A 19,156-nucleotide genomic window follows, 5' to 3' on the forward strand; every position below is an offset into this window, starting at 1 on the left:
TAAAGGGACCCCTGACCATTAGGTGCAGTCGTGACCAACTCTGGGGTTGCGGCGCTCATCTCGCTTTATTAGCCGAGGGAGCCGGCATACAGCTTCCGGGTCATGTGGCCAGCATGACTAAGCCCCTTCTGGCAAACCAGAGCAGCGCAGGGAAACGCCGTTTACCTTCTCGCCGGAGTGGTACCTATTTATCTACTTGCACTTTGACGTGCTTTCAAACTGCTAGGTTGGCAGGAGCAGAGACCAGGAAACTGGAGCTCACCCCATCGCGGGGATTTGAACCGCTGACCTTCTGATCGGCAAGTCCTAGGCTCTGTGATTTAACCCACTGCGCCACCCGTGTCCCTGTTAAAGTAGAGTCAATAGGAATTTTCACTTGCTGCAGCTGAAAGTTGTCTAATTATTTTATGGTTATATTTAATTATTCATCTTGTGTTTCACATTTTGTTTTATAGTTACTGTATATTAATAAAATAGCAGCCCGGTGATGACAAGGAGACTAGTAGTGGCTATGCAGGGGACATTTTAAATCAAACCAATCAGATGCCTATGGGAAGCAGGCAAGCTGTATTTGAGTGCCACAGCACTCACCGTACTTGGGTTTCCCAGAAACTGGTATTCAGAGTCATATTGTCTCTGAAAGTAGAGGGAGAATGTAGCCTTTATGGCTAGTGGCCACTGATAGCCCTATCCTCCATGAATTAGCCTAATCTGCTTTTTAAAGTTATCTAATTTGGTGACCATCATTACATTACATGAGAGTAAATCCCACAATTTATAGAATCTTTATTTATAGTGTTTAGTAACTTACCTTATGGAAGGCATCCTTCTTATAGGAGTCGTAGCCCAGAACTTTAGGCCTGCATGATATTTCACTTTAATGTTTATACATTTGTGTGTAGCAGCATTTGTTAATCTGAAATGAATGTTTAAAACAACCCTACAGCATAGATTCCACTCACAGCTACCTTGTATTTCTCTCCGCCCCCCCCCCCCCCCCAGTTTCCCGAAGACCTTGCATCATTAGTTGAAGATGTCGCGATCTTCCTGGGTCAATGTCGATTGAATTTATTACCAAAAAATATATACCCAAGAATGCCATTTCAATAAGCTAGCTTTGTTGCCTGTAATTTAGCTTTAGTTAAAAGCAGGGAAGACATTCCAATCATTCCATTTTTAAAAAATAATAATTACTTAAATCTTGCCCAGGAGCAACTTTCAAGTGGAAGTAGCTGTTGATTTATAATTGATGTGTAAAACTCAAAGGGAGAAGTAAACTGTACCTTCCTTCTGCTGAGATCAGCTTACTATCACTTTCTATGAGAACTGCCTTCAAAACATTATATTATCCCTCCAAGAACTCTAGCATACAGACGGTCAACTGGAAAACAGAACTGATTTTAATATTGTACTTTTATATTAGAGGGACGTGGGTGGTGCTGTGGTCTAAACCACAGAGCCTAGCACTTGCTGATCAGAAGGTCCGTAGTTCGAATCCCTGCAACAGGGTGAGCTCCCGTTGTTCAGTCCCAGCTCCTGCCCACCTAGCAGTTTGAAAGCACGTCAAAGTGCAAGTAGATAAATAGGTACCGCTCCGGCAGGAAGGTAAACAGCATTTCCATGCACTGCTCCGGTTCACCAAAAGTGGCTTAGTCATGCTGGCCACATGACCCAGAAGCTTTCTGCGGACAAACACCAGCTCCCTCGGCCTATAGAGCAAGATGAGTGCGCAACTCCAGAGTCGTCCGTGACTGGACCTAAAGGCCAGGGGTACCTTTTCCTTTTCTTTTTATATTGTTGCAACCTACTTGCGGACCTTATGATGTGGTCAAAACAAAAGGTGCTACTGGAAGGAATTTTTTTTGTTTTGACTATGGCAGACCAACACGGCTACCTATCTGTAACTTATGATGTGGGTAAGACATCTAATAAACAGCAAACAGGGGGAATTCTACCCAAGGTGGGTGCACCCTATGAAAAAAGACAATGCATCCTAGATCCATGTAAAGTTGCAGAAAATTCTGGGGCACAACCTCCATTTGTGGCAAAAGCTGAAAAAATGCACTGAAGTGACCAGCAAGAACCAACATGCACAAACATTTCTAGGAAAGTCATTCAACCAGCAGTCTATCATTCCCTCTAGCACATTTCTGGTAAGTAATTCACAAGGAGAAGATGCAGGGGAATATTTGTAATGCCAGTAGTTTCAGATTCTCTTTTGCTTCTAGTGATTTGAGAGTCTGTAAAAAGTTTCAGTTCATTATATGATTCCAGTGTGTAATCGGACTTGCACACATTGAGTACATGACATTTATCCAATTCTGTTTCTTCATGAATATGATCATGATCATCATCACATCTTTATGCTTTGTTGAAACACCACACAAAAAGAATACTCTTATTGCTGATAGTACAATCATATCAAAAACTGCTGCTTTTTTGCCATTTTCTTAAGGTAATTGCCCAACCTTGGAATGAAAATTTGAACCATGGATTGATTTTGCTTCAGAAATACAGTCATAGAGATGGAGGGGAGCTCAAAGACCATCTAGTCCTATTTCCAAAAAAACTGACTGCTACTATATTGCCAACAAGCAGCCACCCAGCCTTCTTCTAAAAACCTGCAATGAAAGTGAATTTGCCACCTCTTGTTCCAAAGTTGAATAGCTCATACTATTAGGATGTTCTCCCGAAGGCTTAGATGAAACCACCTCATAATTTAAACCCATGTGGTTCAGGTCTTATTCTCTGGAACTACATGAAGTAAACCTAATCCTATATCTAATCCCATCCATCACATATAGTGTTTAAATATGGCTATTTGAATTAATTTAAGGTGACTAATATTTTGTTCAAGAAGAACCCTGCAAAACTCCTTCAACATTTCCTCCTATGACCTGGCTAGCAGACCCCTCATCATTGCTGACACTACCCTTTGCCCATGTTACAGTTTGTTCAGATCTGGGGGGAGATATTCCAGATGAGATCTGACCAGGTAAATAAGGCCAGAATTGTTAACATTTTAACAATCAATCAATCAATCAATCAATCAATCAATCTTTATTTTGGTCAAAGACCAGACAGCAAAGTTAACAACATATGCCCTATCCACATGAAGAAGCAGATGCAAGTACAGTCGTACCTTGGTTTTAGTTCTGGACATTTTGGCTCCCAAATGCTGCAAACCCGGAAGTAACTGTTCTGGTTTGAGAACTATTTTTGGAAGCCACACGTCCGACGGGGCTTCTGCAGCTTCCGATTGGCTGCAGGAGCTTCCTGTAGCCAATCAGAAGTTGTGCTTTGATTTCCGAACGTTTTGGAAGTCAAATGGACTTCCGGAATGGATTCTGTTCATCTTCCAAGGTATGACTGTACTCTAAAATCTGGAGAGAAATGCAAACATGCTCTCCCTCTGCTTACGTAACTTGATACAGTATACACTGCTAGAGATAAGTGCATTTCTAAACAAGTCCAAATATCTTTAGCGGATATTTTAACACGCCTTTCAGAACTTTTGTTGAAGCATGAATGCTATTCGAATGGAATGAGGACCAAACACATTAGAAGAGATGGCTGGCCACAGCCGTTGACCATCCATCATGGCTTTACAGTAATTTCCCCCCCCCTCCCTTTTGTTTCACAAGCTATTCTACTTTTCACAATATATATTTTGTTATAAAGAGAAGCAACATAGGTGGGATTTGACAGATCAAAGCCATGCCCAAACCTTGAGTTAATGCTTGTTGGATTTATGGATTTGCTTTGGTAATCTTTACTTTCGAGGCCAAAAAAAGCGACTAGGTGTTGTAAGAACTATATCGTTTATAGCAATTAGATTACAGGTGGTTTTTCATTGTTCATTCTTCACTAATAATCACCAAGAGATATAATACATTGAAAGACAGAATGACTTTCTTTGACTGTGATCTTAAGCACACGTACTTAAAAGTCAATTCCATGGAAACAAATGGGATTTACTGCCAATTAAGAATCAAGGTAGCAGCTGTAATCTTCAAACCATTTACCCAAGGTAGCCCCATTAAATTAACCCAGAGTAAATGGTTTCAGGACAACAGCTCTGAGCAAGTCCCAAATTAATGGGCTCTTAGCTGAGACTACAGGCTAGGAAATATTTTTGAGACAACCAGTGTTTGTAGTGTTTGTAACAAAATATATTACTTTAGTTCATGTTATATGTTAGATATAGCCATGTACTCTGGCTTAATTTAATGGGGCCACCTTGAAGTTTACAGCTCTTATCTTGAAGCATCCCTGTTTTTCCAATATTCTTGTAGAGTGTACAAATTATTGTACCTAATAATACAGCACGCTCTACAGCTTTCTCACACTCATGACATTTGCAGGTGATGAACCTGAAGAGACTATTTAGTCTTTCTTCAGGGAATGGAACTGAAATTGCTTCAGGCACTAAGAATGCAGTGGCGGCAGCAAGGCAAATGGTGGCGGCCTTCCAGATGTTGTTGAACTTCCATCATCCCCAATCATTGGTCATGCAGCCTGGGGCTGGTGAGAGTTGACAACATCTAGAATGCCACAGATTTCCCATCCTGACAGCTGAAAGTTGCCCATCGTACCCTTTTTGCACACTGTGGACCTTTACGCTCATCACCTGCAGTGATCAACTTTCATCTTAACAGTATACCCAAGCGTGGTGTTTCAGTGTCCTTCTTTCCCTCCAAGGTAAATTCCTGATACAAATAACACCTTAGTCTTCATGGGATCTTTTCTAGCCTGGTTTGTGTTAATCCTAATTAGCTCTTCTGCCCTTCCAGCCTTCTCTTCCCCTGGTATTCCACACCTCCCTTCTGTCTCTGTTATTTTTAATTTTTATTATGTTTCACTTAAGGGAATGTACAGCCTTGTAGCCTCCCCAAAGCCTCTACTTAGGAAAGCATTTTATGGCATAACGCTCCAGCGATGTGCAGCATTCCACAGGTCCCCGTGTAACTATCATAAACAACTAAGCCAATCTATCAGCATATTCCCTTGAAGAATCATTTCCCCCTCTTTTCTTTAGGAGAAGTAATATCTGCAGTTTGGTTTTCTCTTTCGTACTCTGTTTTTGTCTCTCTAATTCCCCGAGTAAGGTGGCCATATGAGATGAAGGGGCGGGTGAAATGAGCTCCTGGGTTCCCTTAGTGTTCAAAGAATCAATTTAATAAGCGGCTTTCTAAGTAGAAAATGCACCAAATATTAAACTGATAAGAACAGTTCAATTAAGAAAAGTGTTTCATGTTACAAGTTTACAAAACGCCCATGCAGCAGTAGCTACAATTACATATAAAGCAACAATTGCAGACTTTGATCATTATAGATCAGAGTCTTAGTTCCATGTACAGATACACCATAAACTACAAGCATGAATTTGTAAGCCCAAGTCCAGGCTCAGAGAAGAAGAAAACCAGCAGGACCTGAAGCTCAAGTATTCTAACATACTGTAAAATATGAATGTAGACAAATAATATTCAACCAGAACGCTAGGCACGCTCATTTTAGGTTAAAAAGAAAATGCTCCCTAATTCTATTACAATGTCAACAGTAGTAATATTAGGAAAACAGAAAGGCTTTTTACTCCACACAACTCTGGCCTAGTTTATCATGGGTGCTTTGGGACTGGACCCTTGACGTGAACTTTTACATCACTCCAAAAGTCAAGCAGCCCGAGCTAATCCATGTAGGCTTCAGTTAAGCTCTGTTACAAAACCGATATCCATTGGCCCAGAAAACTCATACGCTATCTTATCTCCAGTGCTGATTAATATCTACATGAAGCCACTGGGAGCAGTCATTAAGAGTTTGGAGGCAAGCTGCCATCAGGATTCTGATGACACTCAGTTCTCTTTCTCCATAACTTCTGAATCAGGAGAGGCTGTGCAGTCCCTGGGCCATAGCTTGGATGCAGTGGTGAGATGGATGAGGAAAAACAAGCTGAGCTTGAATCCTGGAAAGACAGCGACACTGTGGGTGAGTAATTCCCCTGTCCAAGAAATTGGTCAACTGCCTACCCTGAAGGGGCTGCACTCCCCCTAAGGGACAAGGTTTGCAGTGTGCTGGTGTTTCTGTATCCAGCTCTGACACTGGAGCCTTAGATAACCTCAGTGGCTAGATGTGCTTTTGACCAACAGCAATTGGTTTGACAGGTATGGCAATTACTGAACCAGGAAAGCTTGGCCACAGTAGTTCATGCATTGGTTTCCTCAAGACTGGATTAGTACAATGTGCTCTATGTGGAGCTTCCCTTGCATTGGATCTGGAAGTTGCAGTTAGTACTGAAGGCTGCAGCATGATTGCTGGCAGGATTGAGGCCTGTGCTCAAGAGATATGCACTGGCTGCCGATCGCCGATCTTCTACCATACCAAGTCCAAGGCATTACTATTAGTATATAAAGCCCTTAACAACGGGGCCAGTTTACGTACAAGATTTCCCACATATATGCCCACTTGACTGCTTTGACTGGCAAAGTGGATACAGGTGCCACAAAATACCCGTTCTGCATTTGTAAGAACTCAATCTTTTAGCATGGCAGCACCTTCACTTTGGAACTCCCCAACTATTGAAATTATACAGACACCTTTGCTACACTCTTTGCAATGCAGGTGTTTAGATATACCTACACAGATGTCATTGGGTTGTTGTTTTTATTTTGGTTAAATATATTGTGGTTTTTATGTTGATCTTTTCTGTGAACCACCCTGAGACTTCCTGGTATAGGGTGGTATATAAATTCAATGATGATGATGATTTTAAAAAATGGAAATGTTTAATGTTCTTAGTCTATTGTTATTTTAACTTTTTCAAAATCTCATTGTTGTTAATATTTCTTATTTCTTATTTGATTGCTTTATTGTTTTTGTAAAACGCTTGAGGATTTTTACAATCAAGCGGTGTATTTCATGAAATAAATGAATAAAACATACATTGATAAATACTGTTTTTATGACGCATTAATGGTCAGGGGTCCCTTTACCTTTACTTAAAGGTACATTAAATCAATGCGATTGTGTCATTGATCTTCATGAACCATAGATTTTGCTCATGACAAACTGGACTATCTTACTGTACATCAAATCATTCTTCCAATGATCATTTCTGTGAGCAGCATGTTGATAATTATGAAAATTCAGCTAACTGGTTACCATTTCCCAAACCATCATAAGCTCCAACTCCTGACTTCTGAATGAAAACCAAAAGACTAAGTGTGCAATCCTTACCCTTTGAAGTAAATAAAAATCCAATTGATTAACACTGTTTTGAATTGCACCCTATATTTTCTTTGTTTTCTGTGTTCTCATTTTCCATTTTGGAGCAGAATTGCATGGAAGTCATTGGCAACAGTTCAATACTATCTTTCCTTCTAGAAACCTGAGCCAGGTTGAAAAATAAAGGTGTGATTTCACAAAGGATTATTTTTCTAGGCACAGGTCTTTTACTATCATGTGGCCGCCCTGTAATCTCACATTCTTATCTTTAAGTTTTAACTCTAGAGTAATGATTAACAAAGCAGATACACAGAACAGAAGGATATTGCAAGCAAAACTGAAGAAAACCCTTCTGCAGCTATCAGATCACAAACATTACCAGGTAACTGAATACTCAAATTCTGTCGTCACCCCCTCCCCAGTTAAGGAACAAAAAAGAAAGAAAATAATTTCCAGTACTAATTCATAACCCCTTTAAAGTTTATTTATTTCATGGCATACAGCTGCAAATTCATTTTAGGCAAGTAAATAATATTCAAGAGTGTGCAGATCATTTGCAACATTGTTCAAAAAGTTGTTCTTACCTGATAACTGTTCTAAGAGCTTTCTCTTGCAATTCTGCATTCACTGGCTGTTAAGCTTATGTATTGCTAATGTAGATAATTGATTTACATTTGAGCAATTCCCCCCACCCCCCAAAAAATATTTCAAATAAAGCTAAGTACTATGATGCTAAATATGTTGTGTCATGAACTGGCAGCACAACAGGGAGGAGGAAGAGGTTCCCAGTGAGGGGTGTAGCTACGACTGGGAAACACCAGAGCAAGCAGGGGATGGCAAAGAAAAGACTCACGGGGTGATGGATGTTGCCGAGGGGATGGAGGTCAGTGCACAGGAACCAGAGAAGCAGGACCCATCAGCAGAACCAGTGGCATCCCTGTCCCCACAGTGGACTCTGAGGTGTAGGGAGCAGCGAGAGTGGCACTCTAGGAGGCTGAGGCAGGCAAAGGTCCACAGTCCACCTCTCTAGCTAGCCAGGTGGACCTCGCTAGCTCTAGGAGGAGAGGTGTGATTCCTCAGCTGGAGGAGGCTTGGAACAGGTGAGGGTCACATATCTCATCAAGCCCAGATGCTGGAATCCCCAAGGCAAGGTACAAAAGGGAAGCAGAGCTGAGGTGTTGTGTTAATGGACTTTGGCTTGGATGCTCCTGGACCTATAAGGGATTAGGTTTGGCTCTGTACTGTATCTGCTGAACTTCTGACTTGGCTACTTGGATTGACCATGGACTGTGTTTCCTGACCTCTGGACTTTGCTTGTGTAGCTTGAACCCAAGACTTGGACTTTTGTCTTGACATATTGACTTGCTGCTAGGTGGGCCAGGGATTCAGGACATGCTGCTTTACACTGTACCATGTTTTGCACACATGCTGATACTCAATCCTGAATACGTAATTGGCAAGTTTTTGAAATCTGCTTCCTAAAAAAGTGGAATAAGCAGCATTTAATTACTGGACTGCTTTAACTACTCTCCTGAGAAATGCAGTATGGAATATTTTGATACAGTTAAGTTTTACTGCCTTTCATAAACAACAGATACAGTGCAAGAATAATTGTTTCTTTCTCATTTTTGTAGTTTTCTCAAACCATGGGAAAAGCTGTATGCTGTGGCCTTCATGATTATGGAACGAAAGGGAGGGCACAAGTACAAGGACAATAAGAGATGAGACCTCAAAGATAAGCTAAAAATGTAGATGTTCTCAAGGGAAAAATGTTTAATCCATTCAAAGGGTATATAAAGTTGTCTTCTATGCTATCTCGGAGATCACAAAGTAGCATTTTTAGAAGAAATAATCTCATTTTAGAACTCCACTCTTCTTTTCACAATGATATTCCCAAAGAAGTCTATCAACTTTACTAAATAGATAGGGCACTTGAATAAATTGTTAATTACCAAATGTGAAATTGTGATGATGTTGCAGAAATGTTTCACTGTATTGCAGGCAGTTATATCAGTGCAGGTCTTCAAAACTTCAGACAAATCTTTTGCAGATCCAGTAGAATTGGTACATTTGCATGCATCACTTCTTAGCAGCATTTAATACCTAAACATCATTTTTAAAAGAATCTTTAATACTTAACTGCCATTCACTTTTTAAAATATATATTCAAAATGAATGGGTACAAGTCTAGCTCCAGTGAAGTCAGTAAAACTGAACTGCTCCCTTCATTTTAATGCCTTTAAGCAAGGTGTGGATTTAAGTTCTCTAACAACTGAATCCTATACAAGTCTACTCAGAAGTAAAACTCATTAAATTACATGGAATCTACCCTTAGGTAAAAGTGTGCTCAGGATTTTAACCAATATAAATATCACTGTAGCTCAATGTTTTGGGAATGAAAGCAGTAAACCTTCCTGAACACATTGGTACTTGCTTTCATATAAACATGCAATTGATTGTACTGTAATTGTGCCTTCATATAATCTGTCTATGATGGTTTGCACAATCATATTTTGATAACTGGCATAGGTTTTGAAGATAGGAATGCTGAAAGCCCACTGTGATGGCCATGCATTCATCTTGGTGCAGAAACAGAGCAACAAAAATCTCCTACACATATTTCAAAACATTTCAGTATCATATTTCTCCATATCAGCTGGTTTGTTACTCATCAATTCTGGGAATAGTTTCCCATGATATTTTAAAGCTAAATCATATATATTACTTGCATATTGACACTGGGATGATTTAAATTATCAAACAATTCATCACAGGCCACTGGAACAATGAAAGCGCAACTCGTCAATCCTAAACAACACATCATTAATGGGAACAGCATCTGGACCACATCTTTCTTTTTTCTTTAAAATAACCCTCCAAACTCCACTGGCATTACTAACATGTGCTCCAGATTTCTGATTTGGGGGAATTCTACGTTTTGACAAAGGCACCTTATAGCTGCATGGAGATGTAAATATATTGAACCAAGAGCCCACTGTTGATCTGCATTCATCCTTTTTTTGGACAAATGTTCAGCCCTCCTAAAATAATGAGTACAGAACGAAAAAGAGTGAAAATACTGAGGTCTGCAGAACATATCAAGAAAAGAATGACTACCAGATTCTAGCTAATTCTAATACAAAACATCACTCAGAGAGGAAGGCTAGATATGTGATTACCGCAAAGACCAAATAACCTGCACTCCACACAGTTAGCATCTGAACACAGGAACTCTTTTCACTTCTTAGGCTGTATTTCAATATGGGCAACTTTCTAGGGGTAATAAGCCAGGAGTGTGGGTGAATACTTCATATAAGTATAGGGAATGGCTAAAATTTACTGCATGAAACCCTTTTATTCCATCAGCTTTGGGGGGAAACTTTTTTTTTTTTTAAGCTGAAGCCCATGGAGCAAAGGGCCAAAGTCCATGCCTGTTTCCAAGCCAGATATATTTTGTCACCAGCAAAAAGGTAAGCAGGAAAATAGAACTCATTACACAACAATATCATGCATGGAGACTGGGGGGAGGTGGTTTTGTATGCACCCTAAAAAGTCAAACATTTAAGGGCCCAAAACTGTAAAATACTAAGGATTTCTACTTGATGTTTTGTCTTCTTGAAAAATTTTAATTTCACAGAGGCTAAAATTAAGATGCAACAATAAACTATAAAAGCAGCAGCAGCAACAACAACCTACTGTATTTTTCCATTTAGGAATTTGTACCATTGGTAAATATCTAAATGAGTACTTTGCATAAGTACAGGGAATGGGTGAAATCTGTGGCATAAACTCCTTTGCATTCAATCAACTTTGGAAACAACATTATTTTAAGCTGAAGGCTCACCTAGCACATGGAGCAAAAGCAAATGTTTGTGCAATTATGAAGATTCTAAGAGTACCATGCTATGTCTTAATTTTGTAATGCTAATCTGATACCCATTTATTAGTACAGCATTAGCCAATGTGATGCCCTTCATATCTTGTTGGACTACAACTCCCATCAGACTCTGCTAGCATGGCCAATGATCAGGAAAGATGGACATAGCACACTGGGGCTGCCCCTGTATTAGGCCACAATTCCATGAGAACCATACAATGCTGTTCTGTTCCTACAATGTTACTCCGATATCCATTTTTATTCTTTAACAAGCATATGGAAGTTCAGAAGATTGGACTGTTAGATAGTTATTAAATGCCATATAGGGATATGGGAAGTATTTCTTCTGTCTCCCAATGAGCACCATTACTTTGTAGAATCATTAAATACATAAAACAATACACAAAAACACAGAACACTGGACAGTATTAAAGCATTTTACAAGCAAAATATTTTACTGCTTTTTCCTAGTTGGGCAAAGGGTGGGATAAATGTGCTGGTTTACATAAAGACTGTACATCAGCAAAACCATATTTTATCAAAACTGTACTTTACATCATTAAGATATTGGAAGCCCACTGCCCTTTACAAGGAAATAACTGGCATTCTTAACATAAAAAACCCTTACACCTGCAGCAATAAATATGTGCGACTTGTTCATGACCCCATTTTATTATGTATGCAAGAACACACTGAAATGACAGCAGTGGTGGTGCTCTTGTCAAGATCTTTCACCTTCTAATTTAACAGTGAAGTGTTTACTAAGAAGTAAGTGGTCCCATTGAACTGGACATCACTCTGAATATATCTGTTTCGGGCCTCTCAGTTTTGGATTTATGACTGTTTTGAAGAAACCCACATTGTGATCCATCACTAGTACGTGTAAAAAGGATATTTATGCATAAATTATTGCATCAGAATGCGTGTTTGAATGCACAAAAATATCCAATCCATTGAAAATAATGCAGTATGGACAGGGAACATCTGCCTTATGATGCTTATCAGAATTATGCCACTTGCCCCTGATGCAAAATGTGATATGTATGTATGTGCAACCTTGTTTCTGTGCACATACCTCCTTATTTGGATTGAGGCACTAGGTTATGATGAAGAGAGTTTTAACAGCTAATATATTTACTTTTTTTATCCCAGCATCATGGAGCTAGTAACACACACCTGTAAATTCAGACTAACCTGTCTTGTTTATCTTTTTACGTGCAAATGCACCTTTTAGCTCCTTGCTCTGCAGAAACAGAATTCTATCTTCCTTACCCCTTTCTATAACTCTGATTCCAAAGTCTTACAAAATGAAAAAGCAGTTTATCTAGGCTGCAATAATAATAATAAAAGAATATTAAATACCTTTGGCAAAAAATAGATATATTTAACAAGATTAGAAAAGCAAATAGTTATGCTGTCAAAAAGAGTATAAAAATGTACACAATAAAAAATATAAACAAACGCAATACTTGCAGGTCATAGTGAGAAGGATAAAGGCACTTCTTGGTTTCTGACCCTTTCCTCTTTTCTCACATATACTGACCATTCAGGTTTTCTAAACAACAGACACTTTACTGGAAGAAACCAAGAGAATGTGTCCAGTCTTTTCGACTTGCATCAGTGAAAAATTGAGTTTAACTCAGAGTAAGACAGTCTGTAGGACAATTAACACTTTGATTTGAAATGTACAGGAGTTGCTGAGCCGAGTTAAGAGAGATTCCAGATGTTCTGAACTGTAAGCCAGAAGTAAGAGACTTGCAGAAGCAAGACCACCAGGAGAGTCCAGGCCTTGCCTAAGCACTGTCTTTTCCTATACTTCTAAAACTTAAACGTTTTAAATTCAATACGAGTAAGAGAGATGATATTATATCTATATATCTATATCTCTATATAGATATAAATATAGCTATAGACATAGGTATAGAATTGGGGTGGGAGAGAAATCCCTCAATGAAGCCTTCTGTTCATCCTTAGTAACAGGTAACTGCTGTTATATGGCATACATCTCAGTTTGATTTCTTCTTTCTTTTTCTCCCCCAGAACTGTCAGTCCTGAACACTGAAGATTCTCAAAGCAGACAACTGAGATTACAGAAGGAGATTAATGCACAAGCCCCAGAAGAGAATCAGCCACTGAGTGAACATGCTGTAAAAGAAGCACACCAAGTTCCTTTTATCCTTCTGTATTCCCTTTACATACACAGTCACACTCCTCGTGATGGTCCAAAGGTACATCTGTCAAAGATTTATGCAATCCTTTTACGCCGCTCCTGGGCTTCAGCTGCAGGACCTGCAAAAGAAGGGTTCAATATAATCTTTTAAAAATCCATCAAGTTCCTTCATTGTCAGAAAGAATCTATTCCTTATTAGTAAACTGGAAGCCATCAGTGCATAACTGACAAACTCATGCTGTCTCCACAAACTCATGCTGTAACCATTACATGGTGTGTCACCTATGGGTGTTTCACAGGCTGCTTCTAAAGGTGAGAATGTCTCTTGTTCACAGAAATGGGTCTGCTGAATGCTTCTGATATATGTCACATTCCCCAAACAGCGAGGCTTCTTCACTGCTTCTTGCAGTTCTCTATCAAAGCCAAAAATTACAATACAGTGGCACCTCCGGTTACGAACTTAATTCATTCTGGAGGTCTGTTCTTAAGCCAAAACCATTCTTAATATGAGGCACACTTTCGCTAATGGGGCCTCCTGCTGCTGCCACGCCACCAGTGCGTGACTTCCGCTTGGATCCTGGGGCAAAGTTCGCAACTAGGGGCAACTACTTCTGGGTTAGCGGAGCTCGTTACCCGAAACATTTGTAAGGAGGAAGGTACGTAACCCGAGGTTCCACTGGAGCTGTTTAAGGCACAGTTCTTATCTACACAAGTCTGCAAAAGCTTCATCAATGCCATCTTAATATGGAAACAACCTACAAGTTTAAGCTTAACCTGAAGTTAAGCACGATGTGACCATGACTGGACATCCACCAAAGCCCAAGGCCCAGCAGGAGGTGTTAGGTGTTACCACTGCTGCTGTTTGCTGTTGCCACATGTTTACACATCCACCCTCTGCATACCTAGAAGGAATGTGCAAATGAACAGTGACAACAGCAAGGATGAACAGCAACAGTTGTCACCATCACTTACTTTCTGGCTATCTTCCTAGCAAGCAAACAGCATCAAATGAGATGAGGAGTATGAAAGCCCACTAAAGTAGAAGGGTACATGTTGACAATATCTTGCCTAAAGGTCATGAAAAAATGGAGATGACACTGGCTTAATACCACAGCTGTGCTGAGAGGTCTTTTTTTTATAACCTCTCTGAAGAGTTGTTTGTGGCTTGAAATCTCAGCTGCTGCAATGTAAACATTTGTCCTAATATAATTATTCTGCTAGTGTGTGTGTGTGTGTGTGTGTGTGTGTGTGTGAAATTTTAAACATTTTAAAATAAGAAATAGCACTATACCTCATGGTATTTTTTGGTAACCTTGGTAGGGACACACTGGCACTCACTGCAAGCATGCTGACAGCAGCCACAGTTTCCACCGCAACGTTTAACCAGCAGGCAAAGTGGCCAAAAGATGGTGTCTGTTCGCTTCAGCTCTTCCCGTAGTGACACTGAGTAGTTGCGTGGAGTACAGCTGTACATTCGTACCTCCTCCTTCAGAAGATTCAGATCTACAACTGAAGCATTTAAAAAGGCAGACATTTTTGTCACTTATTCATCAAGTTTCAACAATAAAGATACCTGCTGCAAGTGAAGAGCATCAAGCTGTTTTTAGGAGACAACAACCTGTCCTCAATGCCGCCACTGGACTAGTGGATTTACATTGCAAAGTTCATAAAGTCTAAATTCTGTTTTTTTTTATAATGATTTTTATTAATTTTCCACACATAAAATAAAGAACAATGTAACACAGTATAACTTCATAATCATCGGTTCATAACCTTTTTTCTCTGACTTCCCCATACCTCCCTATCCCTGCATCCTTGTTTAAAATTCTTTAGCAACCCTTAAGTCCATTGTCTTAGTTCTTTTTCATAAATATTTCTTAAGTTTTTTTTGTTTACTGCTGCAATTCTTTACTTCTTACCCCCTGACATCTTAACATTCCTCAATTTTACAGTTATTTTTAAGATATATCTTGAAATTCTTCCAGTCCTCTTCCACTGTCTCTTTCCCCTGGTCCCGGATTCTGCCCGTCATCTCAGCCAGTCCCATAAAGTCAATCACCTTTGTTTGCCATTCTTCCAGAGTAGGTAGTTCTTGCGTCTTCCAATACTTTGCCAGTAGAATTCTTGCTGCTGTAGTGGCATACATAAAGAATGTCCTATCCTTCCTTAACACCACTTGGCCCACCATACCCAAGAGGAAAGCCTCTGGTTTCTTAGGAAAAGTCCACTTAAGGACCTTCTTAATTTCATTATAGATCATTTCCCAGAAAGCTTTAACCTTTGGGCAGGTCCACCAAAGGTGGTAGAAAGTGCCTTCAGTCTCATTACATTTCCAACACTTATTATTAGGCAAATGATAAATTTTTGCAAGCTTGACTGGGGTCATGTACCACCGGTAGATCATTTTCATAATATTTTCTTTTAAAGCATTACATGCAGTAAATTTGATACCGGTGGTCCATAACTGTTCCCAGTCAGCAAACATAATATCATGACCTATGTCTTGTGCCCATTTAATCATAGCTGATTTCACCGTTTCATCCTGTGTATTCCATTTTAACAGCAAGTTATACATTCTTGATAAATTCTTAGTATTGGGTTCCAACAATTCTGTTTCTAATTTTGACTTCTCTTTCTGAAATCCTATTTTCCTGTCCTGTTTAAACGTCTCATTTATCTGGTAGTAATGCAACCAATCTCGAACCTTAGGTTTTAGTTTCTCATAACTCTGAAGTTTCACCCTTTCACCATCGTATTCTATAATCTCATGATATTTTGGCCATTTAGAATCCATATTAAGCTTTTTTACTTCCCTAGCTTCCATTGGTGACACCCACCTAGGGGTTTTGCTTTCCAACAGATCTTTGTATCTAATCCAAACATTATACAATGCTTTCCTTACAATATGGTTTTTAAAACTTTTGTACACCTTTACCTTGTCGTACCATAAATATGCATGCCAACCAAAGCTATTGTCATACCCTTCCAGATCTAAAATGTCAGTATTCTCAAGAAGTAGCCAGTGTTTCAACCAGCAGAAAGCTGCTGATTCATAGTAGAGTCTTAAGTCCGGCAGGGCAAACCCCCCCATAAAGTCTAAATTCTGGTAACACAAATGTTTTTTCTAAGTTAAGCTCTATAGGTCTTAAGGTCTATAAAGTCACAATACACAGTATTGAGTTCACCTGCCTAAGTAGTTAAGCCTTTTACTGGGATGAATGGAAACCTCCAAATTACTAAGGGCCAACTGCAACTTTTAGAATTAGGAAACAACTTTCCTTCCATTTAAAAATGGTTAGACACTCTCATTGAGTGTTTCAAGATTTTACTTGAATCATGCAGCTTTGAGGCCAGTGTTAGAAACTGAGATACAAAACCTAGGAGCTAAATGGCACCTTCAACCTAGGTTATGGGCGCAACAATTGAATGTCTAGGCACTTTTTTTATAACAAGAATACAAAGCTGAAAATGAATGAACTGCAGCTAAAATATTATGTTCATTTTCTCTATGGTCTAGTCTTTCCCCTGCCTACCCCCTAACATTCTTAAGAGGGTCTCTTCTCCAGTCTTCAGAGAGTAGGTGGAAGTGGGGAGGCAGAAAAAGGTCCTCCTTTCCTTCCACTTTGCACTTTTAATCTAGCTGACAGTTGTCTGTCTGACTCTAATTATTCAGCATGACTTTGATTAGATCGCTAGTCATATTCTAAACGTTAAACTAAGCTTTTTCGGCTATGTATTTTATCAAAATTGTAATAACCTTAACAGAGCTTAAACCAATATACAGACTGCATTATACTATTTGTATTTGGAAAACTAGATGTCATCACCTTGTCAAAGCACATTATTATAATACAATATGCACCTTTCTATGATACTACATTTTACATGAATAGATTACCAGCAGTTTCACATTGTGAATGTATAATCAAGTCTTTGAAGTGAAAAAATTCCTGCATCCCTCTTTTCCTTTCCCATATCTGTCTTGCTCAAACTATGTTCTAACACAGTGTAGGGCATAAGGCTAGTTGAAAAAGTGTGTGTGTGTGTGTGTGTGTGTGTGTGTGTGTGTATTCCTTTACAATGTTTACTTAACCAAAAGAAAAGGTTATATGGATCTATTAAGTGAACTGAGCTACAAAACCTATTATAATTTGGAAATTTAAACACCCTTTGAACTGGGCTTCCATTCATTCATCAACTTTGACACAGTAGTCAAAAGAACGTTTCAGAAAAACCTCAGAAAGAACACAGGGTTGTTTGCAATGGCAAAGTAACTTCATGAATCAAAGCTATTACCTGAAAAACAAATCCAACCCAAACAGGGAAATGCTTAGACTGGGTGGCTTCAAATAAAAATGTTTGTCACTAACGCTAATTACTAAAAACAAATTTCTGCAAGTGGAATACATAAAAGCTTTGGCGCACAGAAAAAGCTTTAGTAAGAATAAACTAGTAAGATTTGCAATAAGGTTTATTTTTTTGCAATGCCCTTAAAATGTAAAAAAATGTAAAATGAAAAGTTAATTATAACTAACAGTTGGTATCCACAAAAGAGGTTCTGTATGATGGTGCTTTTATTGCCATGCAGGATTCTAGCCTACTGCATATTGTATTTCATTACAAGTGTGGGAAGGAAACAGTTGCATGTTTGTTTGTATTAGAACTTTCTGATTATCCAGTTATTTTCCAATGAAGCCTGGGAATTTGCCTTTACAGGATTTTGCTTTCATTCCAAGGCAGAAAACTTCCTCCTTGCATAATGGGTCAAGGACTGCCTCTCTCATTAAACATGGTAGCTAAATGAAAAACAAGTTACTAATCTACTTCTAAAAGTCATAGATCTTTAAGAGCTCCGCAACTCCCAGAATAATAGAAACAGGAAAAATAAAAACGTATGCATCATGATGAGTTCTTAAGAATATGCTAGTCTTACCATGAAATATACCCCAAGGGGTGATATTCTCACTGGGCAGAGAAAAACTATAATTCAAGGTACAGGAACCACTAAATCCAAAACTCTGTCAGACTTCTGCTACCAGGGCAGATGATGGGAAGAGAAGGAAGCAGTTGTTCCTTTGCCTCATTTCCCTTGATGTTTTTTTTTTTTTAAAGATCCCCACTTGGAACAACCTTCTTTTTGCCCCCTATGCTGTTGGAACATTGGCAGTGTAAGAGCCATAGTTGCAGACCCTCCTAGGGCAATTGGAGGAGGCTTCCAAAAGCAGGTATCCTGGATTGTGCTCTTAGTGCAGCTTGACCATGGCATTCTTCCAGATATAAAGAGGTAACAACTGATCTGTGGCTGGGCACAGGACTTTCCACCTTGATAGGATTTAAAGGATGTAAAGAGTCTGAATCCATGGGCATCTATCTTACAAGTTCCATGGAGTATTGCTGACTTTTGAATTAGACAAAGCATGCCATATCTGAAAGAAAACCATCCCTCCTGTCCCTATCCTAATTCCATTCAAACTGAAAGAGAAAGGGGTTTTCTATTAAGGCTAGAATTAAGGTATTTTGATATTAGTATTTGTGTGAACTTATATAAATCGTGTCCTCCCTAAAAGAGGGCATGTGTTGCAGTGAGACCTGGAGACCGGACTCCTGTGTTGTGGGTGGGTAAGATTGGATAGCCACAACACCTGATTAGTAGGTCCCTTGATGCTGGGTTCAATCTGGCCAATGGGGTGCAGTCCAAATGGATCGAGGGACCTATATATACCCATGCATGTGCCCAGAGCTTCCTCTTTCGGCTTGTGCATTCGGAACAGCTAAACAGTGTGTCCTCTGTGCAACCGAGAGAGAGACTTACCCTCGATGGATCGTCTTGGTGATATTTTTCATCATCTTTCTTTTCTTTAACTTTCTATAATTTAACTTTCTATTAT

General features: G+C 39.3%; 1 protein-coding gene and 1 long non-coding RNA gene across 2 annotated transcripts in view; one reads left to right on the top strand and one right to left on the bottom strand.

The window, feature by feature from the left end:
- The first annotated feature begins 3,061 nt into the window (after positions 1 to 3,061).
- On the top strand, positions 3,062 to 10,609 carry LOC307224045. Its single transcript, XR_013842393.1, has 2 exons — positions 3,062 to 5,985; positions 7,495 to 10,609. It is a non-coding gene; the product is annotated as an uncharacterized lncRNA (long non-coding RNA).
- Positions 10,610 to 11,526: 917 nt separating this feature from the next.
- Positions 11,527 to 19,156, bottom strand: part of PDGFC (platelet derived growth factor C) — a 101,761-nt gene continuing 94,131 nt past the window's right edge. Inside the window, exons 5-6 of the mRNA XM_079990480.1 lie at positions 14,560 to 14,777; positions 11,527 to 13,387 (exon numbers count right to left, since the gene is read on the bottom strand). Of these exons, the coding sequence (XP_079846606.1) occupies positions 13,271 to 13,387; positions 14,560 to 14,777 (335 nt within the window). The 3' untranslated portion in view covers positions 11,527 to 13,270. The remainder of the gene's footprint in view (positions 13,388 to 14,559; positions 14,778 to 19,156) is intronic.

The sequence above is a fragment of the Podarcis cretensis genome (assembly GCF_951804945.1).
Source record: "Podarcis cretensis genome assembly, chromosome: 9".
Classification (NCBI taxonomy): Eukaryota; Metazoa; Chordata; class Lepidosauria; order Squamata; family Lacertidae; genus Podarcis; species Podarcis cretensis.